The following is a 26,652-nucleotide window of genomic DNA, read 5'->3' on the forward strand; positions in this document are numbered from 1 at the left end:
TCAAGGCAGAGATGAATTGTAGACCTTCGAAATGGAAAAACATCTCGCTTTACCTGAATATTAACGTCTGCCCCATTATTCACCAGCAGCTCCAGACAAAGAGCTCCATGCGTGGAAGCTGCCGCAAAATGCAAAGGAGTGAAGCCGCAGTTGTTGGGCTGGTTGACATTAGCCCCGTAGTCGATCAGCTCGTTGGCCACAGAATCCTGCCCATTGTAGCAAGCGATGTGAAGTGCGGTATTTCCGTAGATGTTCATTTCATCAATCTGCAAGGAGATGGGAACAGTTAATTCAACGATGGACATCAGCTCATTGGCTTTTGCCTCACCCACAGTTGACCGCTTGTTGGCCCAATTCATAGAATCATAGAATTGTAAGGAACCACCAGGGTCATCTAGTCCAACCCCCTGCACAATGCAGGAAATTCACAACTACCTCCCCACCACACACACAGTGGCCCCTACTCCATGCCAGGAAGATAGCCAAGATGCCCTCCCTCTCATCATCTGCCTAAGGTCAAAGAATCAGCATTGTTGACAGATGGCCATCTAGCCTCTGCTTAAAAACCTCCAGGGAAGGAGAGCTCACCACCTCCCGAGGAAGCCTGTTCCACTGAGGAACAATTCTAACTGTTAGAAAATTCTTCCTATTGTCTAGACGGGAACTCTTTTGATTTAATTTCAACCCATTGTTTCTGGTACGACCTTCTGGGGCAACAGCAAACAACTCGGCACCATCCTCTATATGACAGCCCTTCAAGTACTTAAAGATGGTTATCATTGGAGAGTAGAACAGCCATGAGACTGTTACCGTGGGGTTGCCAACTGCAGGTTGGAAAATTCCTGGAGATTTGGGGGTGGAGCCTGGGGATGGTGGGGTTTGTGGAGGGGAAGGACCTCAGTGGGGTATAACACCATAGAGTCCACCCTCCATTGCCTTCGGGGGAACTGAGCTCTAGGGTCTGGAGATCAGTTATACTTTTGGGAGATTTCAGGGCCCCACCAGCAACCCTGTGTTATTTGTGTGCAAGAAGATATCACTGACAAAAATAAACTCCAGTCAATAACAATCCATAAGACACGTTCACCCCTTTAATCTTTTTGTTGTTCTTCATCTTATTGATTCATTGATTTACGTCATTTATAGTCTGCCTTTCTCATTGGGACTCAAGGCAGATTACACAGATTTGAGTCAATACAATACAATCTTGTGGAGAATTCAGTAGATTGTTAATTCAGCAATGAACTGAAAGTTTTTAGTTAAATAATGCCCTGACCTAGATGGGAGATCAGGCTAGCCTGATCTTGCCAGATCTTGGAAGCTAAGCAGGGTTGGCCCTGGTTAGTACTTGGATGGGAGACCACCAAGGAAGTCCAAGGTTGCTACACAGAGTCAGTCAATGGCAAACCACCTCTGAATAGCTGACCTGACATGGATGGCCCAGGCTAGCCTGATCTCGTCAGATCATGGGAGCTAAGCAGGGTCAGTCCTGGTTAGTACTTGGATGGGAGACCACCAAGGAAGCCCAGGGTTGCTCCATGGAGGCAGGCAATGGCAAATCTCCTCTGTTCATCTCTTGGCTTGAAAACCCTATGGGGGAGTCATCATAAGTTGGTTGCGACTTGACGGCACTTCACACACACAAATACAGAAGTTGTTATGTGTGTGTTGTGTGTTGTGAATGTGTCATGTCTCTATCTTTTTTCTAAAATATTTATAGGGTGACAGTGAAGAACTGCCAGTTCTATGATCTGCCATGAAGCTGTCGTGAGGATAAAAGGCAGTCTTTCAAGAAGACATTTCTTTGATATAAGAGGTTTTTAAAATCACATAATAAAATCAGAGCTCTAAGAAAGAAAAGCTGCCAGACATTTCTTTCTTGGGGGTGTAAAGTCCCAGTTTAATCAATAAAAAAGCAGATGAATCCATCCCAAGAAACATCTGAGATGAAGCTTTTCTGTTTTGAAAATACTATTCACAATACCGTCTTGAAGAAGCATATCTTCCTCTCAGAATGTTTTGAGGGACATCTTAAAGACAGGCCTTAAAACGGACTGCTTTTTACCAGCATGCAATAGAAACTTTGAAGGGAAATATTTAGAAACTCAAGGATTCTGGTTGTTATTTATTTACATGTTTAGCTAAGGAAACATATCGCTTTACTCTGCTCTGGTTAGACCACCTAGAGTATTGTTTTCAGTTTTTGGTGCCGCAATTCAAGAACAATGTAGACAAGCTGGAACATGTCCAGAGGAGGGCAACAAAGATGGTGAGGGGTCTGGAGACCAAGTCCTATGAGGAAAGGTTGAAGGAGCTGGGTATGCTTAGCCTGAAGAGAAGTCTGAGAGGTGATATGATAACCATGTTCAAGTACTTGAAGGGCTGTCATAGAGAGGAGGGTTGAGGGTGCCGAGTTGCTTTCTGTTGCCCCAGAAGGTAGGACCAGAACCAACGGGTTGGAAATTAAATCAAAAGAGTTTCCATCCAGACATTAGGAAGAATTTTCTAACAGTTACAGCAGTTCCTCAGTGGAACAGGCTTCCTTGGGAGGTGGTGAGCAATCCTTCCCTGGAGGTTTTTAAGCAGAGGCTAGGTGGCCATCTGTCAGCAATGCTGATTCTATGACCTTAGGGAGGGCACCTTGGCCATCTTCTGTGCTTGGAGCAGGGGTCACTGGGGGTGTGGGGAAGGAGGTAGTTGTGAATTTCCTGCATTGTGCAGGGACTTGGACTAGATGACCCTGTTTGTCCCTTCCAACTCTATGATTCTATGAAAGTTTTCTTGTTCATTTCCAAGTTAATTATCTATGTAGTCAGCTATGGGGGAGGGAGAGGTGACATCGTAAAATATGAAAAAACCTGCCCAGCAACATGTGTGTGTGTGTGTGTGTAAAGTGCCGTCAAGTCGCAGCGGATTTATGGAGACCCCTTATGGGATTTTCAAGGCAAGAGACTAACAGAGGTGGTTTGCCAGTGCCTTCCTCTGTATAGCAACCCTAGACTTCCTTGGTGGTCTCCCATCCAAATACTAACCAGGGCTGACCCTGCTTAGCTTCAGAGATCTGATGAGATCAGGCTAGCCTCGGCCATCCAGGTCAGGGCCCAGCAACATAGGATCTCACTTATCTTTACTTTCAGAAAGTACAACTGGTATATATCTTATGTTTCAATGGCACCTCTGCCTGGCATTCTGCATTCCGAATGTATTTCTACCTTGGAGGGAAGGGGAATTCAATATAATCGCACCTAAATCTGTCACTCCCAACAGCTCTAGTATTTAAGTCTCATGGCCAAAAAGGATGAGAAAATCAATAATCCAGATGACAGGAACTGGCTCCTCCATAAACCTTGCCAACAAGGGGATACATTTCAGAAAGGCACTGAAAATCTAATTTCATAGCAGAATGAAAGTCACAACATGAAGGAATTACACCAGGAGAACAGAATTACAGCACTCATTAAAAACAACCCCCCTCACCCTTCTCACCTCCACCCCGAGATTGAGGAGGTGTTTCACTACGCTGATCTGACCATTGGACGCAGCCGCATGGAGTGGCGTGTAGCCCTTCTTATCCTTCGAGGTCACCTCCGCGCCATGACTGATCAACAACGCAACGACTTCCAAGTGACCTTAGAAAAGGAAAGAATAATTGCATGTTTTACCTCTATGCGCTGTGCAGTTCTCCTTAAACCGTTTCATTTGGGGGTTAGAAATACTGACAACATTGCAAGCATGTTCATTCCAAGCTTGTTAAAACATCTGCATAGAAACAACTGCCTTTAAGAGAGCCAAAGATTGTTGGTGTTCACCTTGGAAGCCCTCTATGGGTTGAGACCACCTGCTCCCATACACACCCGATCATACCCATCTTAGCCAGCGGTTTTCCAGTGTGCTGTAATTTTTACAAAACGAAGACATTTTAGGGTTTTAGGTACAATTCTCTCTCCCCCCACCCAACTATCTGTGCTACCAGCAGGTGTGCACGCTGGATTTCCTGGTGGACTGAAGTCTGGCCAAATTTTCTCGCCTACTGCAGCCTGTCACCTGCCCATCCTTGCTGTGAGGGAATATATTGCACGGATACAGGACAAATGGTTTGAACAAACTCATTGGATTTGCTTCCAAAGAAACCTGTAAACTTCAAATTATAAGCAACAACAAAAATCACTTTTTGTACACTGGCATGAGCTGCTGACCAGTTAAAACTAGAATATTAGAGCACAACCTCGCATAAGAAATAGAGTGTTAGAAGCCCCTTTGAGATTTTGAAATTGACGACTGATGAAGATAGCTTGAAATGGGCTTTTACCGGAACTCCGTCTCACCTCACGGTCACCTAATTGAATTTACATTTCAACATTGCTGCTCTAATCTGTGTACTTCAATAGACAATTGATATTGTTATTTCACTTGACTTGACCATATTTCACTGTGCAATGTTTAACATGGTATAACACTTGTTATTAGTCTCATGAGAAGTCTGTTGACTTTATTATATTTGAGGTAATTCACTTGATTTCATTTCTTTGGGTCTTTCCTTGGCCTCTGTGCTGATTGTTGAGTAACTTCAAATTATATTCAGCTGGGCTGGAGTTCACAGAATGAGTCGGAGGCAATCGGCATGCATTTCTCGTTGACACAAGATGGTTCTGTGTGTACACAGGTGTAAGGAGGGTGGGGGTGCTAGGGGCCAAAAAAGCCCTGGCCCTGGTTGAGGACAGCCGGACACCTTTTGGGCCAGGGACCACCAGGAGATTAGCATCTGTTGATCGTAGAGCTCTCTGAGGGGCAAACCAGGAGAGGCAGTCCTGCAGATACGCAGGTCCCAGACCGTGTAAGACTTTAAAGGTCAAAAACAGCCCCTTGAACCTGATCTGGTATGATCTGACTAAATGTGCTCTCGCAGTGAGGCCCCTGTAAGGAGCCTTACCGCCACATTCTGCACCAGCTGGAGTTTCCGGGTCAGTCTCAAAGGCAGCCCTACTTCTGCTGTCCCGAGGAAACCCAGCCCCGTGGTCGCACCACAAGCAAGCCCTGTGTCCTCCTCTCACCCTCCTTGATGGGCTGGGCCCCACCCTCCCGCCCCACCTTTGCAGTGATCACAGGACCAGCACCAGAGCCCCCATCTGGCTCCGGCACCCGACACCTTTGAGTCAAGACCTTCCTGAAAATGATAAGCCACGATTCATGTCCAATAGTACCTCAGAGACCAACAAGCTTTCGAGAGTCAAAACGTCCCTTGGCCAGACTTGTCAGAGATTAACCAGATTTGTCAGAGAGTCAAAGCTTCCTTCATCACAGACAAACAAGAACATAAGAACATAAGGAAGGCCGTGCTGGATCAGACCAAGGCCCATCAAGTCCAGCAGTCTGTTCACACAGTGGCCAACCAGGTGCCTTTAGGAAGCCCCCAAACAAGACGACTGCAGCAGCACCATCCTGCCTGCGTTCAACAGCACCTAATATAATAGGCATGCACCTCTGATCCTGGAGAGAATACGCATGCATCATGACTAGTATCAATTTTTACTAGAAGCCATAAATACCCCTCTCTTCCATGAACATGTCCACTCCCCTCTTAAAGGCTTCCAGGTTGGCAGCCATCACCACATCCTGGGGCAGGGAGTTCCACAATTTACATATTTAAGATTTTCAGGGTATAAGCTTTTGAGAGTTAAAGCTTTCACCCAAAATCTTGTTGGGTCTCTAAGGTGCTACTGGACTTGAGCCTAACATTTCTATTGCAGAACAACACAGCTACCCTCCTAAACAATCAGCTCTAAGTTTTCCAGTCTTTGGCTCTTCCTACCCATGTTTATTTGCAAATATTCTTCTTCCTCTTCTTCTCTGAAAGGGACCAATGAGCACCCAGCCATGGCACCTCATGACAGTCCCAGAACACGGTTTTATTCCTATCAGCTGCATCAATAAAGACACAAAGCCATTCTTGTAGTCTGCTTCCTGGCAATGTCTTATGTCTAAAGAAATATTTGATGTTATACTGAACCAATCAAGAAACGGGAACAATGCCAGCATGCAACAAAGAACTGGCGCAATCCAACAGTGTTTGCTAAAGTTTTCAGATTTCATCAGTAGTCCATCACATGCCTTATCACACCTTTGGTTTGGCTTCCTTCCTTCATTCACAACTCAAATATTCCTTCCCTGACAGCGAAACATTCACAGCTGTTTACACTTTACTGTCTCTCCTTGATTTTAATCTCTCCTCATGTAACTCAGAACCACTCCAATGCTGACACTTTTGGAGGAGGAGGAGGAGGAGGAGGAGGAGGAGGAGGAGGAGGAGAAGAAGAGTTGGTTTTTATATGACGACTTTCTCTACCATTTAAGGAAGAATCAAACCGGCTTACAATCTCCTCACACCCATATTTCTCCCCGTCTCTTTGGCTCAAATGTATTTGGTTGTAAGCGCCTCGGGGCAGGGGGCTTCACTTTAGGCACTTCCTAAAGCACCAGGCGCATTGTTGCTCCTCGATAACTAATTATAAACCTACAAAAGGATTCCTGGTTTTCATAACCTCCTGCAATGCAGATCACTTGGTAAGAATCTGGTTATTTTTTTAAATAAAATGCTCTTACCCATGTAAGCCGCCCAATGCAAAGCTCTTCGATCCTTTTTGTCAAAGGCATTAATGTTGGCCCCTTTGGCCAAAAGCAAATTCACCATCTGGAGAGAGGCAAGAAAATAACAACAACAAAACACATGTCAATCTTTGTAGGTGTTGACTAGGGTTGTCCAAGCTGGCCTGTCAGGTAGGTGCTTGTGGGGTAACATTTCTTTGGTGTAAAAGAACTGTGGAACACACGTGACTTGCTGATAATATGAGCACAGGAGAGTGCTTTGTACCGAAGCAGAACATTGGCCCACCTAGCTCAGTATTGTCTAATCTGACTGGCCATAGCTCTCCAGAGGCTCAGACAGGAAAAAGTCTTTCCCAGTGCCTATTCACCTGAGAGGGGAGGCGCTGTGCCTCAGTGGTAGAGCATCTGCTTGGCATGCAGAAGGTCCCAGGTTCAATCCCCGGCATCGCTAGTGAAAGGGTGATGTGAAAGACCTTTTTCTGCCTGAGACCCTGGACTGCCGCTGCCGGTCTGAGTAGACAATACTGACTGTGATGGACTGAGGGTCTGATTCAGTATAAGGCAGCTTCATGTGTTCATGTGAGATTCTTTGACTGCAAAGACCGAGGACTGAATAGCGGTCGTTCTGCACACAAATGGGTGCTCTACCATACGCACACATATACACACCCAACGAGAAATGTTCTAAGTTCATGACAACCGCACTATTAAGCCACTCACTTCAACGTGGCCATTCAGGGCTGCGTGGTGCAGCGCTGTCCGGCCCCCTCTGTCGGAGACGTTGACACTGCTCAGAAGTGGGATGATCACTTCGGCACACTTGACGGCTTTATTCGCAGCTGCGACGTGCAGGGGCGTCTGCCAGTTCTTGTCCCGGGCGTTGACATCAGCTGAATGCTTGATCAATATTTGCACGGCTTCCTACAAAGACAGCTCAGATGAATCTCACAAACGAGTATTCGCATTGGTATTCGTTCTTCATACAGCAGAGCTAGTGTTAAGGACACACATGAGATTCACAATTGATAACACTAAGAGAAGAAGGAGAAGGAGAAGGAAAAGAAGGAGATGAAGGAAGAAGAAGAAGAAGAAGAGTTGGCTTTTATATGCCAACTTTCTCTACCTTTTAAGGAGACTCAAACCGGCTAAGAATCACCTTCCCTTCCCCACAACAGACACCCTGTGCAGTAGGTGGGGCTGAAAGACTTCGGAGAACTGTGACTAGCCCAAGGTCACCCAGCAGGCTTCATGTGGAGGAGTGGGGAAACTAACCCAGTTCACTGTCCACAGCTCCACTGTCCATCTGGCTCCTGGAGTGACCATTCTAAACACAAGAACAAAGTTCTAAACACGACAACACAACAAACCAGCAGCCCTAAATCCAAAAGAACAGAGTTAAAACTATAAACCCATGCCTCATGCTGGAAGTTCACCATAGACTGAATTGTGCACATACGTACTTAAGTGCTTTCAAGTCACAAGTGACTTACTGCAACCCCAACAACGAGCTTTGCACAGTGAACCAGCGTGGTGTGGTGGTTAAGAGCAGTGGTTTGGAGCAACTTTAAGACTGCTTTAAAGAGCAGTGGTTCGGACTTTAATCTGGAGAACCAGGTTTGATTCCCCACTCCTACACATGAAGCCTGCTGGGTGACCTTGGGCTAGTCAAAGTTCTCTTAGAGCTCTCTCAGCCGCACCTATCTCACAGGGTGTCTGCTGTGGGGAGGGGAAGGTGATTGTAAGCCAGTTTGATTCTCCCTTAAGTGGTAGAGAAAGTCGGCATATAAAAACCAACTCTTCTTCTTCTTTCAAGGCTAGTGAGAAACAGAGGTAGTCTGCCATTGCCTTCCTCTGCAGAGCCTTTCTTGGTGGCCCCCCTTCCAACTTCCAACCCAGCTTACTTTCCAACTTATGGCGACCTTAGCAAGGGACTTTCAAGGCAAGTGACAGCAGAGGTGGTTTGCCACTGCCTTCCTCTGCAGAACCAACCCTGCTTAGCTTTTGAGATCGGAAGAGATTGGGCTATACCAGGCTGCCTTCCCTTGCAAGTCCCTATCCTGGATAGAATTTGTGCTTTTAGGCTTTCTCTGGCTATCAAGAGGAGCCTGTGAAAAAACAGAAAAGCCCCTTGAGATACGTTTGAATCCGATTGATGGCCCCGGGTGAAGGTTGATTGACAGCCAATGCATGACTCCTTAACCTCTTTATATTATATCTGAATAAAAGTAACGGGTGTGGCGGCTCTTAAAACTGCCTACAAGAAACCAAATTCCCTCTCCCACTCTCTGCCTCACTGCATAGAGCTCGGCTAGGCATCTGGCTGAGTCCCCAGTTTGCTCAAGTTATCCAAATGCACCGTGATCATATTTAACCACAACTGCCCCTGGAGCTGTATTGCATCCGCACACCCAGGTCTATGCCTGCCGCATGCCCACTCCTCTAGTCTTCGAATGATACAAACATTTTGCACAATGATCCTCCCTGTCTTCTTCAGGAAGAATTGTCTCTTGGCTCTCCCTGAATGACTCTCAGCCACATGTGTTGACCATCTCCTCTGCAAAGTATTCCCTCAAAGGCTGTAGAGGGACATTCTATGAACCAAAAACTTTCCCACCTCCTCTTCCTCTTTCTGTCCTCCCACAATGCTTAAGTAAGCGAAAACATGTGACTTCATGGCATGGCATTATGCACTTCCTCTTTTGGGCAGGCAGCTGCCGAGAAAGCGAAGAAGAAGAAGAAGAAGAGTTGGTTTTTATATGCCGACTTTCTCTACCGCTTAAGGGAGACTCAAACCGGCTTACAATCACCTTCCCTTCCCCTCCCCAAAGCAGACACCCTGTGAGGTGGGTGGGGCTGAGAGAGCTGTGACTAGCCCAAGGTCACCCAGCTGGCTTCACGTGGAGCAGTGGGGAAACAAATCCAGTTCGCCAGATCAGAGCCCCGCCGCTCATGCGGAGGAGTGGGGAATCAAGCCAGATTAGAGTCCACCGCTCTAACCACTGCTCTTAACCACTACACCACGCTAGCTGGGAATTCTAGATACTCTCAATGTGATGGTATCAACCAACATGAAACCTGATGGGGGAGAGCAGATGTCGGGCCACTGCTCAGAGTGGTGGCAGGGCACAGGTGGCAAGCCACATTCCACTCCACCCCGGCAGCAAATCACAGCAGAGAATCTGAAGACAGAGTGACCTGAGAAGTCAGCAACAACCACCAAGCAAGAATGCGTGTACCAACTCAAAGTTCTGTCGGACAGACCTTCAACTGTATATTCCAGGTGGATTTCATGTTGGTTGTTTATGCACTGGAGTTTTACCTGAGGTTCGTTGCTGGCTGGACCCACACCTTCCTGATGGGAATCTATGCACCAGCAGTCTCCAAGCTCAAATCAAGTCCCACCCCTTGAAATGCTGCTTTGTAATTGGCTTACTTGTAGTGTATGAGAGCAAATTCCCTCAACCCAATTGTCGCATAAAAAAGCATTTTAAGAACAACAAATAAAAAAATCTGAAAGGGGGGGAATCCAAGCCTCGGTTTTAAAAAGGTTTTCTTCTGCTCAGAAAGAGCTCCAAGAAAGCAGGAAGCAGGAAGTATTTCAATCCCCGCCTCTAGCCATGCTGCTTTGTAACTGGTTGTGAGAGAAACCAAGCTTGCATGTCCCACACTTTGTCTTCTGCTTGGGGATTTCACCCGGGCTTTGCTCAGGGAAGATGGAAGAATCGGGTTAACAGAGGAATGGGAAGTCCTGGATATTGCAAGGGCTGGCAGCGAGGTCATCTCTAATGGACGGAAAACTCATACATAACTCCCAAGGAACAACAGAGACAGACCAGGGGTGAACGTGAGTGAAAGTACCCATGCATAAATGTCCACTGTCTTTTGTAGCGCTTAGTAGCAGAAGGGTTGTGCTTCCAATGTATACTAAAGGAATTACAAACTTATCCGTTCAGGACCATCACGGCCAATAAAAATCGACTTGTGAAGTCAGCAACAACAACCGGACAAGAATGCGTGTCCAACAGAAAGTTCTGCCTGTCAGATATTCAACTGTATATTCCAGGTATATTTTGCATCGTCTTTTGTAGCACTTAGCAGCAGAAGGGTTGTGCTTCCAATGTATATTAAAGGAATTACAAACGTATCCATTCAAGACCGTCATGGCCAATAAAAATCTCCAGCAGAACAAAAGCCGGCATGTCACAATTTCTGGGTCATAAAGATTGCAGCTGCAGGCATTTTGTTTTTGATAAGCTGCTGTTTAACCCTGCTTCTCTCTCCCCCTCTTTCATTTATCTCCAAACATTTTGTATTGAATTAGATATTTATTTCAGTGGGTTTTGCAAGAAACCAGCACTCCCGCTGGTTGTCAAATAACACTGACATTCACGACTCTAAACCCGGCGTGTGCTTGAATTGATATGTGGGCAATTTCTCTGATGCAAAACCAACTTGCAACTTTTTTTGGGGGGAGGGAGAAGAGGCATCTTCAACAGCCAGTCCATAGGCATGCATTGTGTTGACTTAACATTTGGATGGTTAAAAAAATAAAATAAAGCCAAAAACAGCAACTCAGAACGGGATGACAGAATCACGAGACATTCCATGAACACATGAAGCTGCCTTATACCGAATCAGACCCTTGTCCATCAAAGTCAGTATTGTCTACTCTGACCGGCAGTGGCTCTCCAGGGCCTCAGGCGGAGGTCTTTCCCATCACCTACTCGCCTAGTCCCTTGAATTGGAGATGCCGGGCATTAAACCTGGGTCCTTCTGCGTGCCAAGCAGATGCTCTACCACTGAGCCACGGCCCCTCCATCCATCTCACGACTCTCTGACAGGCACCTGGTCGTCCTGTGGAACTGCTTTTTCAGCTTGGGAACATTTCTTCATACTTAAAATTTGTTCTCCTGCACTTTCAGGCAATCATTTTTTGTCCTTTTCAGTGACTGCAAACAGGACCGCTAGATTTGCGCACCAGGGATGAGGCAGGGAAAAGCAGCCTAACTTTGCTAAGTACTGTGCAAAAGCCTTTCATTCACACAGCAGAGTGGCACCGATTACTTTCAGCTCCATTTCACAGTCAGAAAACTGAGGCTCAGCTAGGGACTAGCTCTACAAGTCTGTAGTTGAGATGGGCATCAAAACCAAGCTCAGGACCAATACTCAACTTTTTATATGGCTGAAATGATGTGTTATGTGTGTCATGATGCGAACAGCTGAGTTATATAAATCAGGAGCAAATATCTCAGATCGTTTATGCATGGGTACTTTCACTCATGATCGCCCCACCTCCACCCCGGTTTGTCTCAGTTGTTCCTTGGAGCTATGCATGAGTTTTCCATCCATTAGAGATTACCTCATGCCCGGCCCTCGCAATGTCAGGGTCTTCCCATTCTTCCATCTTCCCTAAAGCAAAGCCTGGGTGAAATCCCCATGCATAAGGCAAAGTGTGGGACACGCAAGCTTGGTTTCACTCACAGCCAATTACAAAGCAGCATATCCAGAGGTGGGGATTCAAATGCTTTCCCCTTCCTTGGAGCTCTTTCTGAGCAAAAGAAAAGCTTTTTAAAATTGAGGCTTGGATTCCCCCCCCTTTCAGATTGCTCCATTTTTTGTTGTTGATCATAAAATGCTTCTTTATGCAGCAGTTGGGTTGGGGGAGGGATTTTCTCTCACATTAAGCACTACATTAAGCATTTCAAGGGGCAGGGACTTGATTTTAGCTTGGAGACTGCTGATGCATAGATTCCCAACTGGAAAGTGTGGTCCAGCAAGCAACGAACCTCAGGTAAAGCTCCCGTGCACAAACGATCCCAGAGTTTGTGTGATCATTAGGCATACCTGGTGCATTGTTCCAAAAAAGCGCACAGCTGCAAAGTTGTGCACAGGTAGATTGCCCAAATCCTGGTGACTTCAATGGCACTTAAGCAGCACAACATCAGAGAATGAGGACGGAAAATATGGTATCATACACACAGTACATGGTGTAGTGCTTAGAGTGTAGGATTAGGACCTAAGAAACACTGGTTCGAATCTCCACTCTGCCATGGAAACTCAATGGGTTACCTTGGGCAGGTCACATGCACTCCAACTAACCAGCCTACCTCACAGAGTTCTTGTTATGAGGATAAAATGAAGGAGGGGAGAACGATGTTGTGAGCTGCTTTTTGGTCCCCAGTGGGGGGAGAAAAGTGGTGTATAAATGTATAAATAAAAGGAAAGTAAAATAAAATAAAATAAACACACTTCCCAGCACATGTGCAGAGAGCAATTTGCATTTCAAGCTGAATTAGAATACGAAGGGGAAATTACATTTAATTCTAGGCAAATTCATATTTCAAGCCGGGTAATTACAAGTTTTTATGATATTGTTACACACATCCTGCAACTATCTAGGCCAAACAGACTTTGCGGGATTTCATTGTGATTCAAAAACTTGCAAAACTGGTTCAACCAGAGAGGAGAGTGAGATGGAAGGAATGAGGACGATGCTAAGAGAATATTTATTTTTTTCATTTATACCCCCAATGGGGACCCAAAGCAACTTACCCCCACTCCTCCATTTTAACTTCACAACATCCCTACAAGGTAGGTTAGGCTGAGTGTTACCCGGGCTGAGAGACACTCCCTTCCTGGGAATTCAAACCGGGGTCTCCCAGATCCCAGGCCAACACCTTAACTACTACACCACACTGGTTCTCCATAGTGACAGATCGATCATTCCACTCTTTGAAAAACTGTGCCCAGGACTGCAGGCAAAGCCAGGAGATCTCTGCAGAACGACCCATTTGTGTCAGGGTTGTTCCACTGCCTTCCTATCCGTTGTGTACAAGGCAAATGAAGTGTCACTTTCAGGAAAATCCTCTGCCGGGATGTCGGAAAGCGATAGGTGGAGTGTTCCTGCTCCAGATAAAAGTAAAATCTGACTGTAATAAAGCCTACCTTCTTACAATTCTGGTTGCCTTATTAGCAACACATACAAACATCTAGTAGTTACTCATTATCAGAAAGCTACGTTACAGTGTAAGTGGTAGGGTTGCCAGATCCCTGCTGGTAGCATAGGGTTGCCAACCTCCAGGTCCTAGCTGGAGATTTCCTGCATTTACAACTGATCTCCAGCCGATAGAGATCAGTTCACCTGGAGAAAATGACTGCTTTGGCAGTTGGACTCTATGGCATTGAAGTCCCTCCCCTCCCCAAACCCCACCCTCCTCCTAAAAACCTCTTGCTGGTGGCAAAGAGGGACCGGGCAACCTTAAGGCAAGGGGGCATAGCTAGAGGTAATCAACTATCCAGATGGGAAACAAATGAAGACAACATCTATATATCTGCTCCTGAAAGAGCGGAACATTGGGCTTTGGTAGGGTTGCCAACCTCCAGGTACTAGCTGTAGATCTCCCACTATTACAACTGATTTCCAGGTGACAGAGATCAGTTCCCCTGGAGAAAGTGGCCACTTTGACAATTAAACTCTATGGCATTGAAGTCCCTCCCCTCCCCAAACCCTGCCCTCCTCAGGCTCCGCTCCAAAAACATTCTGCCGGTGGTGAAGAGGGACCTGGCAACCAGGGGTGTCAAACATAAGGTCTAAGGGTCAGATCTGGCCCCTTGAGAGCTCTTATCTGGCCCACAAGCCAGCCAAAGCAGCCACCACCACCCCGCTCCTGATCTGGGCTGGCAAGGCATGGCCCGGCCCAACCAAGTGACATTTATGTCGTATCCGGCCCTCGTAACAATTGAGTTTGACACCCTGTACTAAGTCTTGTTTCCTAAACACTTCAGTCTAGCACAACCACACTATCTAGAAGAGAGAAAGAGAGAGAGACCTTTCGGCTCATTTAGCACCAACTCATTGTGCATGATGAATTTTTAGAACAAACGCACATCTGGTCTCCTTCAACCACCCTCCTCTGCTCCTCAGCAGCCTCAAACCACCCGTCATGAGTATATCGACAACAGCAACCGACTTTGCTGATATTTACTTATTTACTTTATTTATAGCCCACCTTTCCCATTGAGACTCAAGGCGGATTAGGTGGTGTAAATCCATACAAATCCGATAGCATGAGACCTCCAGTAAGCAGTGCAGCGAGGTTAGGATTATGAGTTGGCGACGATGCAAAACAACAGCAGACAGGGTTGCCAATCTCCAAGTGGCCCTCCACTCGTCTGTTTAAATGGAGAACTGATAGGGTCGTCATTGGATGGGATATTTTGTCCTGTACCTACCTGGCAAATCTTGGTTCAACTGTCTGTTTAGGCTCTTTGGTGGGCTCTGCTCTGTTTCAGCCATGGTGCCTCTAGAGGTGGATTGTCAATGAGCCCTGTGGCGCAGAGTGGTCAGCTGCAGTACTGCAGTCCAAGCTCTGCTCACGACCCGAGTTCGATCCCAACGGAAGTTGGTTTCAGGTAGCCGGCTCCAGGTTGACTTAGCCTTCCATCCTTCCGAGGTCGGTAAAATGAGTTCCCAGCTTGCTGGGGGTAAAGGGAAGATGACCTGGGGAAGGCACTGGCAAACCACCCCGTAAACAAAGTCTGCCTTGTAAACGTCGGGATGTAACGTCACCCCATGGGTCAGGAATGACCTGGTGCTTGCACAGGGGACCTTTACCTTTTTAATGACACTTGTTCAGTTGTATGGCCAACTGGGAGGGGCTGTGGCTCAGTGGTAGAGCATCTGCTTGTCATGCAGAAGGTCCCAGGTTCAATCCCTGGCATCTCCAGTTAAAGGGACCAGCCAAGTAGATGATGTGAAAAACCTCTGCCTGAGATCCTGGAGAGCCCCTGCCAGTCTGAGTAGACAATACTGACTTTGATGGACCAAGGGTCTGATTCGGTAAATGGCAGCTTCATGTGTTCATGAGATCAGTTCCCCTGGAGACAGTGGACACTTTAGTCCCTCCCCTCTCCTCCTCAGGCTCCACCCCCAAAATATCCAGGTATTTCCCATCCTGGAGCTGGCAACCCTAACAGCAGACGAGATATGTCAAACAAAGCAGAATACAGAATTACCGGACCAAACAAGAGTATAGTAAGAGCAGGATGATACATACAACAAACAGATAACACATTAAAAGTGGCACAATCCTGTTGCCTTCGTGAGAGCACTCTCCTGAGCCATCCCATACTATAGCCCTATTCCCTGTATAAAAATGCCCTCTTGAATAATTCACTTTTGCAGAGTTTGTGGAATGACAGAAGCGTGGGAACCTTCCTGACCTCACCAGGCAGAACGATCCATAAGGTAGGAGCCACAACACGGAAGACATGTGTAGGGGCAGCCATCGATCTTACCCATTTTCAGGGTGGAACTTGCAGAAGGGCTTTGTTGAGATGAGCGAATCTGTCGCAGAGAAAACAAGAACAAAATCCATGTGATCTATTTTATGAGAACCAACCAAACTGCCACATTTTTTATTTGACACAATTGATTTGGCTAGTTCTCATAAATGTCCTCATAAAAGGTATTACACAGATTTTGTTCTCGTTTTTGGGTTTTTACGTGGACCTATATGGCTGTTTACCACTTTTTGTTGATCTCTAACTGGCCGTCAACATTGATTCCATTCTATGCATTAATTCAGAAACAACTGTTGGCACACGGAACATTGATCTTACTGTCAACTCTACTTATTTTTCCACAGCAAGTAGAATTTATTACCTTTCCAGCACAATTAAGGAGCAGTGAGGTGACCTAAAGACCCCGTGTCTCTATCCTGAAGAGCTATTTTAAATGTCCACATTAATGTTTATTAATGTCAAAAGAACCTTCTGCTAACTACCTTTTTTGTTTCATTTAGGGTGGGTCTTTATTAGTAAAACACACACGAACACACATGAAGCTGCCTTATACTGAATCAGACCCTTGGTCCATCAAAGTCAGCATTGTCTACTCAGACCGGCAGCAGCTCTCCAGGGTCTTTCACATCACCTACAGGGGTCTTTCACATCACCTACTTGCCTAGTCCCTTTCACTGGAGATGCCAGGGATTGAACCTGGGACCTTCTGCATGCCAAGCAGATGCTCTACCACTGAGCCACTGACCCTCCCCTGATCTATGCAATCAGGGTCATTTCTGTCATTGGCTTGGGGCACCAGAAAAGGGCACCGGAGTCCACAAAGAGGCACACATCTCCAACCAAACTCTTGTTTCTGCATGCACTATGCTTGCCTATGGCTGCCAAAGCTCAGAACAGGCATTCAAAATAATGGTCTATTGATCTCAAAGCACATACACTGAAAATATGGCTGGCAACAACTGGAAACTGCTGTTTTGATCCTATTAACAGTTCTCATTGGCACAGAGAAACTGGCACCAAAAAATATTTTTTGATTCATTTGCTGATTTGTTTCTAGAGCTTTCTTTCCCAAGGCCCTTGGTGTTTCGGCCTACGTTAGATGCCTTCACTGTTAGCTAACTTTTTCTCTCAGAGAATTGAGAACCTAGGTGGATCGACACTGGGTGCAAATCTAGGAGATGGGGGGGAAAGGACTTTCTTCAGCAACATACACTTTTAATTTAGTAATAAAGCATCAAGACAAACATTTAAAACATGATGTGTGATTTCTTCCAGAGCCAGCGTGGTGTAGTGGTTAGGAGCAGTAGACTCTAATCTGGAGAACCGGGTTTGATTCCCCACTCCTCCACATGAGCGGCGGACTCTAATCTGGTGAACCGAGTTGGTTTCCCCACTCCTACACATAAGGCCAGCTGGGTGACCTTGGGCTAGCCACAGCTCTCTTAGAGCTCTCTCAGCTCTACCTACCTCACAGGGTGTCTGTTGTGGGGAGGGGAAGGGAAGGTGATTGTAAGCCGGTTTGATTCTCGCTTAAGTGGTAGAGAAAGTCGGCATAGAAAAACCAACTCTTCTTCTTCTTCTAGCCTAGCCTACCTCAAAGGGTTGTTTCAAGGGTAAAAATGGAGGAGAACAACGTAAGCCACTTTATGTCTCCACTGGGGAGAAAGATGGGGTGTAAATGAAGGATATAAATGATAACCACAGGCAGCAGTTATGGTACCAAAGGAGATGCGAGCACACAGCAGCAAGTCTTAAGACAGCACAACACAGTCCCGTGGCAAGAGGGGAGGCAGGGACTCAGAACCTACCTGCACTGCTGTGCAATCTCGCCCACCGTTCCACTGCTCCTCTCAGCAAGCAATGCAAAGAGCGGCAGGAGGTGGAGAGCCCTCAATGTGTACATATGCAAAGGAGCACCTGGCAGCTCTATAGTGGGCTCGCAATCTATCAGGCAGGATCCTGTGACCCACCTGAGGGGTCCTGGCTCATGAGGAGGGTGCCGAGTTGCTTTCTGTTGCTCCAGAAGGTCGGACCACAACCAACAGGTTGAAATTAAATCAAAAGAGTTTCCGTCTGGACATTAGGAAGAATTTTCTAACAGTTAGAGCAGTTCCTCAGTGGAACAGGCTTCCTCGGGAGGTGGTGAGCTCTCCTTCCCTGGAGGTTTTTAAGAAGAGGCTAGATCTGTCAGCAATGCTGATTCTATGACCTTAGGCAGATGATGAGAGGGAGGGCATCTTGGCCATCTTGTGGGCTTGGAGTAGGGGGTCACTGGTGGTGTGGGGGGTGGTAGTTGTGAATTTCCTGCATTGTGCAGGGGGTTGGACTTGATGACCCTGGTGGTCCCTTCCAACTCTATGATTCTATGATTTGAAGATCACTGACTTAAGGCAACATATGACAAGGGAGAAGACCTGCTGACTGACAGAAGCCACGCGAACCGAGGTAGGCCACAAAATAACAGAAGCAGCACTTGTAGCTTTAAGAAACAGATGCCCTCAGTGGCAACCATAACACTATTGCTAGCCTTCAAGCTTTGGTTTCTGTCAGGGCTGTTTTGGCCTTTCAGGGAGGACTCATTGGGGCCAGGCCCAGCAACAACCACCTTGCTAGCATTCCACTTACATGACTTACCCAGGATTTGACTACTTGCTACTGTTCAACAGCAGCCAGATGGGTTTCATGACACTGCCTTTTCTACCAGTTCGGATGGGCAGAGCTTTGAGGTGCATGTGGATCTCAAATTAATTAAATATGGAGTGGCTTTACTTTTTCTTTATAATTTCATTACTTTGGTGGAATTTAAATAGTGATGCATACCAACTGCTGGAAGAAAGATATGGGATAAGAGGTCATAATGATTTTTTCTTACTTTTCCAGCGAATTATATGATGTACAGATTGGGTAAGGTCATGATGCCTTCGATATAGGTCTGCCAACCCCCAGATGGTGGCTGGAGATATCCTGCTATTACAAATGATCTCCAAGCAATAAAATCAGTTCCCCTGGAGAAAATGGCCGCTTTGGCAATTGGACTCTATGGCATTGAAGTCCCTTCCCTCTCCAAACCCTGCCCTCCTCAGGCTCCACCCCCAAAATCTCCAGGTATTTCCCAACCCAGAGCTGGCAACCCTACTTGGATATAGCACTCACTTCGCTCCTTGAAGCAACTGCTCGGTGAAGAGGGGTCAGCCACATGTTGTCCTTGGCGTTGACACGGGCTCCTGCAAATTAAAAGCATACATCTTAAGATGGTCTCAGACAAACTTGGCAACGAGAATTCCATTACATAGAAATGTGAGTCTGCATGAGCTGAGCAGAGTATAATACAGAATCACAGAATCATAGAGTCGGAAGGGGCCAAACAGGCCATCTAGTCCACCCCCTGCTCAATGCAGGATCAGCCTAGAGCATCCCTGATAAGTGTTTGTCCAGCCTCTGCCAGTGAGGGGGAACTCTCCACCTCCCCAGGTAGCCGATTCCACTGTTGAACAACTCTTATTGTAAAAAAATGTTTCCTAATTTCCAACAGGTACCCTTCTGCCCGCAATTTAAACCCATTCTTGCGAGTCCTATCCTCTGCTGCCAACAGGAACAGCTCCCTGCCCTCCTCTGAGCGACAGCCTTTCAGATATTTAAAGAGAGCAATCATGTCCTCCCTCAACCTCCTCTTCTCCAGACTAAACATTCCCAACTCCCTCAGCCTTTCCTTGTAGGGCTTGGAGGGACATCTTGGAGTCCACTCCAGGCTCAAACATCTTGCAGCCCAATTGTCAACATGGTTGGTAGCAAAGTTAATTTGATTCTTGAATGCGAGCTAAATTGTAATCTCCAAGATTAGCACCATTCTTCTGAAGGCAAGGAGATGCAAAAAGCACACGAAGAGTATTTGGAAGAGGAACCAGCAACTCCCATGGCAGTTTAGACGATTTCAAGGGCTTTTGAAAGAAAGCAACCCACCACATTCCAAGTAAGCAGAAGATGCTTCTGTAGTTGGGAGCCAAGGATTCATCTGAAATGCTATGGACAGGGGCTTAGAAACAAATCCAATGGTTCTCTTCAACCAATGGAGAAATTCTCCATTGGATGATTTGTTGAATAGATTCAATGGATGAACCAAAATCCAATGGTTCTTTTCCATCAATGGAGAAATTCTCCATTGGATGATCTGTTGGAAAAGCACATGGAGCTGCTTTATACTAAACCCATCAAGGTCTGGATTGTCTACTCAGACTGGCAGTGGTACTCCAGGGTCTTTCACATCAACTCCTACTGAATCCTTTTAACTGGAGATGCCGGGGATAGAACCTTTGGCCTTCTGCATGCTAAGTAGATGCTCTACCACTGAGCCATGAACCCTCCTCTGCCTTATTTTAGAGGAAGGGAGATGCCTTCCTCCAAAATAAGGATGGCTTCCACCAAAGGAAGCAAAACGCTTCTCATTTAGCAGAAGGGATGCTTTGGATCCAGCTCCTTGGTGCTAGCAACACCTCCAGAGGTGGCCCTAACAGATGCCAGCACTGCTCCTGTGGATAATATTGTGGGGTATCCACACCAGTCCAGATCCTGCCTAGAAACCTCTGCTGATCCCTCTACGGTGGTTGAGCTGGGCTCCCGCTCAGTATCAGGAGGAAGAGGAGGAGGAGGAAGGAGAAGAGGAAGAAGAAGAGAAAGGAGAAGAGGAAGAAGTTCTTTTTATATGCTGACTTTCTCTCCATTTTAAGGAGAATCAAATCAGCTTACAATCACCTTCCCTTCCTCTCCCCACAACAGAGGTAGATGGGGCCGAGAGAGTTCGGAGAGAACTGTGACCAGCCCAAGGTCACCCAGCAGGCTTCATGTGTGGGAGTGGGGAAACCAATCCGGTTCACCAGATTAGAGTCCGCCGCTCATGCGGAGGAGTGGGGAATTGAACCCAGTTCTTCAAATTGGAGTCCACCGCTCCTAACCACTACACCACACCGGCTCTCTAAGGAGGAGGACACAGAAAAGGTGAGCATTCCAAACCCCATCCCTGTGCCTTTTTGTGTTAAGAGGACAATCACACAGCCAACTGTACCACTCCAGTGTAAAAATGTCCATCTAATGTCCAGTTAGGTAGCAGCAATACTAACTCTGTTCTGTCATTCGGTGAGTATTTGATTGTACTTAAGTTTTTAAACATCTGTGTTCCCCTTTCCAGCACAAACTTTAAAAAAGGGAGGATCAAACACCAGGACAAAGAAATTTTCACACACACACACACCCCATTATATGGAGATTGGGTAGAAGGGTGAAAGTAAGCCGGTAAGGGTGTACCAGTAAGGAAGCAGGCAAAAGTTTGAAAACTGTTCACACACACACACACACACACACACACACACACTGCTGCCACGAGAGAGTCAGTAATGGTAAGAAATGTAAATTACTTTCACTCTGGATTGGGTAACACTCCATTTCATTTCAATGGAGTTTTGCAAAAGGTTGAAATGTTGCTAGGAATTGGATTTTCTGTTGCCAAACCATCTAGATAAGCCCCCAGGGAACAATTAGCAATCCAAAACAGTTTTTCCCCTAGAGGATGCTTATGTTTCCCACTGATCCGCTGCAGTTGCCAAACCAGCCATGAAACGCTAAAAACAAAGTGACCACAGTGCAGAAATTAGCGCCCCTGTTATCTGTTTTATCATCTTCTGGTTTCCGCATCCTCTTCCTCTGCGTGTTTTTCAGCATGCTGTTTACCTAACAGCGAGAATTGAGAGCCTTCACATCTGGTTCAGTCTATCTGCTGTCTGTGGACTTGCCAAGCAATTTTTCAGAAGAACCAAGACATAATTCAGCTCTATACAAGGATAGTTGCTTCCTTTTCTCACTCTTGGTCTCTCTCACACACACCATCACAACCCCAACAGATGATGATGATGATGATGATGATGAAGAAGAAGAAGAAGAAGAAGAAGAATTGGGTTTTATATGGCGACTTTCTCTACGTGCATTACGGATATTGTAAATGTCAGGAATAAAGAACGCAGCCACTTAGAACTGAAAATCCCCTTACAGATGAGCTGTTGTGAGATCATGTGGTAATCATCCACTTAGACCAGCAAAAACTTGTTGTCTTAGGTGGTGGCAGTAATCCCGACTGTTCTTCCTGTTCCACCTCAATGGAGAGAGACCAAGACTCTGGCAGCTGTTGCCGGAAATGGCATCTCCTACCCCAGACACTTCGCTGAGAGATCACGCAGCGTAGGGAAGTGAAGAAAAGATGCACTGCTTTATCCCTGCGGAGTTTAAGAAGCAGCATATGACATAAAAGCACCTGGCGGTGCCATGTTTGAAAAGGCACGGCTGGCTTCACTGGAGCCAAAGGCAACAGGAGCATCCATCTTAAGCATGGCACGGCTGCAAGATGGTTGGATTCTGCAAAGAGCCAGGTGCATACAGAGCCATTGTAATACCTGGCAGCGCTCCCGTTGCTGGGCAGGGTAGTGAACCACCCTTCCTTGAGTCAGCCTCGGTCCACCCTACACTCTGAATAGCTGTCCATGGTGCTGAATCTAGGGGGCACCCTCGATTTAAGGCTTGTTGCCCCAGGCACCTCCGCCCCTCCAGCAGCTGCCCCCCAAGGTCCTCAGTGGTTGGGAGGGATGAAAAAGAAAAGTTCTCTTAACAACTAGAAGGCAAGGACCTCGAGCAAAATGAGAACCAGTTCAGGACCCCTGGAGCGGTAAAACCTGCTTTGACTACTGTTTGTGTAAATTACCATCAAGTCACAGCTGACTTATGGCGACCCCAGCAAGGGGCTTTCAAGACGAGTGAGAAGCAGAGGTGGCTTGCCATGGCCTTCCTCTGCAGAGTCTTCCTTGGTGGTCTCCCTTCCAAATACTTATATTACTTAGCTTCCAACTTAGGGTAGTTCCGGGTAGGGGCTTTCAAGGCAAGTAAGACGCAAAGATGGTTTGCAATTGCCTTTCCCTGTAGAGTCTTCCTTGGTGGTCTCCCTTCTAAGTACCAACCTGCTTAGCTTCCAACTTAGGGCCATTCCAGTTAGGGGATTTCAAGGCAAGTGAGAAGCACAGGTGGTTAGCCATCAGATTATCGTTCCACGTACCCCAGAGTTATTTCCTTTGGTGGTTTCTCCAGGGCCTCATTCCTTGTTGCCAGCAAGAACCTTATAAATCTGTGATTTCAAGGATCAAACCCAGGACCTTCTTCCCAAAAGCCGGTGGTCTAGTACACAACTGTGCGTAAAAATTTGAAAAATCCCTTCTGCCCCCACACCATCAATCCAGTCTAACAAGACGATGCTAGATCCTCTGAGAAAGCACAAAACCTCTACAGCCACAATGACTTAAATTTCACAGTGCCATTTTCATACATCTGGCTTCAGGTCTCCTACTTTACTTCTGCATAATTTCTGTTTTAATGGTAACCTGGAGGCCCGTTTCTGCTACGTCTCAGTGCAAAGGACGTATGCTTTATTCATTAGGCGCTACGTTTATTTGCACAGCCGCCAGTTCACGTGCCGCAAGTCTAACCACGGGCATATTTCAAGGAATGAATCTCCTGAGCCCTGCGTAAAGTTCAGTGGGCTGATTCTTTCCACAGGGTCTATCTAGCCTCAACAATATTGCTTTTGGTCATAAATCTTTCCTGCACTCTTTTATCAACAATAACAAAAATTAATGCAAAGTTACACTGACTGTGGCGTATCCAGATTCGATTCATCTGATCAATCCCTTATAAAGCGTTGCCAAAAAACAAAAACAAAAAAAACAGACAGTAGTTTGTTTTTTTTAAGTAAAAATAAAATAGTCTGCTCTTATTATGACAATGTTCTCATTTAGTACTCGTAGGTCACTGGAGGAAGAAATGTGCTAGTCATAACCCTGGGCCCTTCCAAGTGGGTATAAGCAGAATTGTGAGTAATGATACTTCAGAGGATTAAAGGATAAAACAGCCATAAAACACACAAGAGGGGGGAAATAATATGGCACGGATCCCAGCCTCATTTGGAACAAAAGCTCATAAAATACGGCCTTTTCCATATTTCTTGCTTGCATAAAAGGTGAAGCATTAAAGACCTCCACTCCATGCACAATTTCGCAAGCAGAAGTCTTCACGGAGCCAACAGAGAGCAAGTACAAGCGAAACTAGGGAAGAATTTTTAGAATGGCGTTTAGAAAACAATCAAGATCCCTTTTGTTCTTTAGGCTTTCAAAATGCCTGGTAAACGGCTAATTTTTCAGACATGATTGTTGAAGTCTAGGGGACTAGAGCAACGGCCCTATGAAGAGCGGTTAAAATGCTTACAGCTGTTTAGCTTAGAAAGAAGGCGGTTAAGGGTAGACATGATAGAGGTCTATAACGGAGAGAGTGGACAGGGAGAAGCTTTTCTCCCTCTCTCATAATACCAGAACGTGGGGTCATCTGCTGAAGCTGGAGGGTGACAGATTCAAAACTGATAAAAGGAAGTATTTCTTCACACAACACATAGTTGAATTGTGGAACTCCCTGCCCCAGGATGTGGTGATGGCTGTCAACTTGGAAGGCTTTAAGAGGGGAGTGGGCATGTTCATGGAGGAGAGGGCTGTCCATGGCTACTAGTAAAAATGGATACTAGTCATGATGCTTACCTATTCTCTCCAGGATCAGAGGAGCAGGCCTATTATATTAGGTGCTTTGGAACACAGGCAGGACAATGCTGCTGCAGTCGTCTTGTTTGTGGGCTTCCTAGAGGCACCTGGTTGGCCACTGTGTGAACGACTGCTGGACTTGATGGGCCTGGGTCTGATCCAGCATGGCCTTTTTTATGTTCTTATGCATACTAGTCGTGATGCATACCTATTCTCTCCAGGATCAGAGGGGCATGCCTATTGTATTAGGTGCTGTGGAACACAGGCAGGATGGTGCTGCTGCAGTCGTCTTGTTTGTAGGCTTCCTAGAGGTACCCAGTTGGCCACTGTGTGAACAGACTGCTGGACTTGACGGGCCTTGGTCTGATCCAGTGGGGCTTTTCGTATGTTCTTATGTTCTTAAACATCTCAGGCAAAAATGCTCCCTACATACTGCAGGAACATTTCACATTTCAGTTAAGATTCTCTGACAATAGTCCCCCCACGTATTACAGGGTCCCATTATTTTTGACTGTGAAAAACATCCATTCCTGTATTAATTAACTACAGTACAGAGGCTGAAGGACAGTACTCGCACCTACACACCCACACAGCTTCCTGTTACCCAAGTAGTGAGGTTATTTGTCTAAGCGCCGGCAGGTTTCAACAGCTCTGAGTTCTGAATTCACTTTTACTGCGGAATGGATGACATTGCTGTGCCAGAAATCTGTAAATTCTTACTCTGACACATTAATCTGTTAATGCAAGTGAACCCCTTGTATGAAAAGAAAAAAATGGCAGCACATCTGTGTACTTCAGCAGCTGGGGGGGAGGGGCGGAACCGGTAAAGGTCACTGGGCTTCAAGCCCTGCTTTTGAGCTTCCAGAGGTATCTGGGAACGGTTCTGGCAGCAGAGGAGACCAGCCTGAGTCTACAGGACTCTTCTGGTGTTCTTATAGCAAAGTCCTCTGTAGAGTTCCTCTGGTCTAACACTCTTAAAATCAAAGAGCCTTCGGGTTGGTAGCTCCAGGTTGGGAAATACCTGAAGATTTTGGGGGTGGAGCCTGAGGAGGGCAGGGTTTGGGAAGGGGAGGGACTTCAATGGTGTATAATGCCATAGAGTCCACCTTTCAAAGAGGCCATTTTCTCCAGGGGAACTGATCTCTGTCACCTGGAGATCAGTTGTAATAGCAGAGGCAGGCAATGGCAAACCACCTCTGAACGTTTCTTGCCTTGAAAACCTTATAGGGTTGCCCTAAGTAAGAGCTAGTGTGGTGTAGTGGATAAGAGGGGTGGTTAGGAGTGGTGGACTCTAAACTGGAGAACTGGGTTTGATTCCCCACTCCACATGAGCGGTAGACTCTAATCTGGTGAACCGGATTGGTTTCCCCACTCCTACGCATGAATCCAGCTGGGTGATCTTGGGCTAGTCATAGCTATCTTTGAGCTCTCTCAGCCCCACCTACTTCACAGGGTGTCTGCTGTGGGGAGAGGAAGGCGTCTGTCAGCTGGTTTGATTCTTCCTTAAGTGGCAGAGAAAGTTGGCATATAAAACCCAACTCTTCTTGTTCTTCTTCTAAGTCACACTTTATGCACATTCTATCTCCAAAGACCTCAGAGCAATTTATGTACACTTTCTAGGCTGTTTTCCCCATCCAAACAGGTACAGAGCCAGACAGGCTCCCTTTCAGCAGTAGAACCCCACCACAACTGCTTCCCCATTCCCAAGATGCACTTGCTAATGTCAACTGCATGCTGTTTGTTGTATAGAAGCTAGGGAGAGGCAGCTCCCCCCACCCAAAGTACACAGTCTTTCTTAAATGGGAACCAGTTTACTCCAGCATATATTAAAGGTAAAGTTAGTCCCCTGGGCGAGCACTGAGTCATTACTGACCTATTGGGTGACGTCACATTACAACATTTACTAGGCAGACTATGGTCGTTTATGCATGGGTACTTTCACTCATGTTCACCTCCCATCTGTCTCGGTTGTTCCCTGGAGTTATACATGACTTTTCCCTCCATTAGAGATGACCTTGCTGCGCCAGCCCTCACAAATCCCAGGACTTCCCATTCCTTTGTTAACCCAATTCTTCCCTCTCCCCTGAGCTCAGCCCGGGTGAAATCCCCATGCATAAGGCAAAGTGGGGGA

At 46.4% G+C, this 26,652-nt stretch overlaps 1 protein-coding gene and 1 non-coding gene across 5 annotated transcripts in view; one reads left to right on the forward strand and one right to left on the reverse strand.

The window, feature by feature from the left end:
* ANKRD44 (ankyrin repeat domain 44) overlaps positions 1-26,652 on the reverse strand; it is a 126,421-nt gene that overhangs the window by 43,090 nt on the left and 56,679 nt on the right. For all 4 annotated transcript variants that reach the window (XM_056861525.1, XM_056861523.1, XM_056861522.1 and 1 more), the window contains 5 exons: positions 19,060-19,130; positions 7,324-7,524; positions 6,601-6,688; positions 3,487-3,629; positions 54-266 (listed from right to left, as the gene is read on the reverse strand). In XM_056861525.1, coding sequence (XP_056717503.1) covers positions 54-266; positions 3,487-3,629; positions 6,601-6,688; positions 7,324-7,524; positions 19,060-19,104 — 690 coding nt within the window. In that variant the 5' untranslated portion in view covers positions 19,105-19,130. The remainder of the gene's footprint in view (positions 1-53; positions 267-3,486; positions 3,630-6,600; positions 6,689-7,323; positions 7,525-19,059; positions 19,131-26,652) is intronic.
* Positions 15,258-15,329, forward strand: TRNAD-GUC (transfer RNA aspartic acid (anticodon GUC)). The gene has a single exon. It is a non-coding gene; the product is annotated as a tRNA-Asp (tRNA).

The sequence above is a fragment of the Euleptes europaea genome, chromosome 15 (assembly GCF_029931775.1).
Source record: "Euleptes europaea isolate rEulEur1 chromosome 15, rEulEur1.hap1, whole genome shotgun sequence".
Classification (NCBI taxonomy): domain Eukaryota; kingdom Metazoa; phylum Chordata; class Lepidosauria; order Squamata; family Sphaerodactylidae; genus Euleptes; species Euleptes europaea.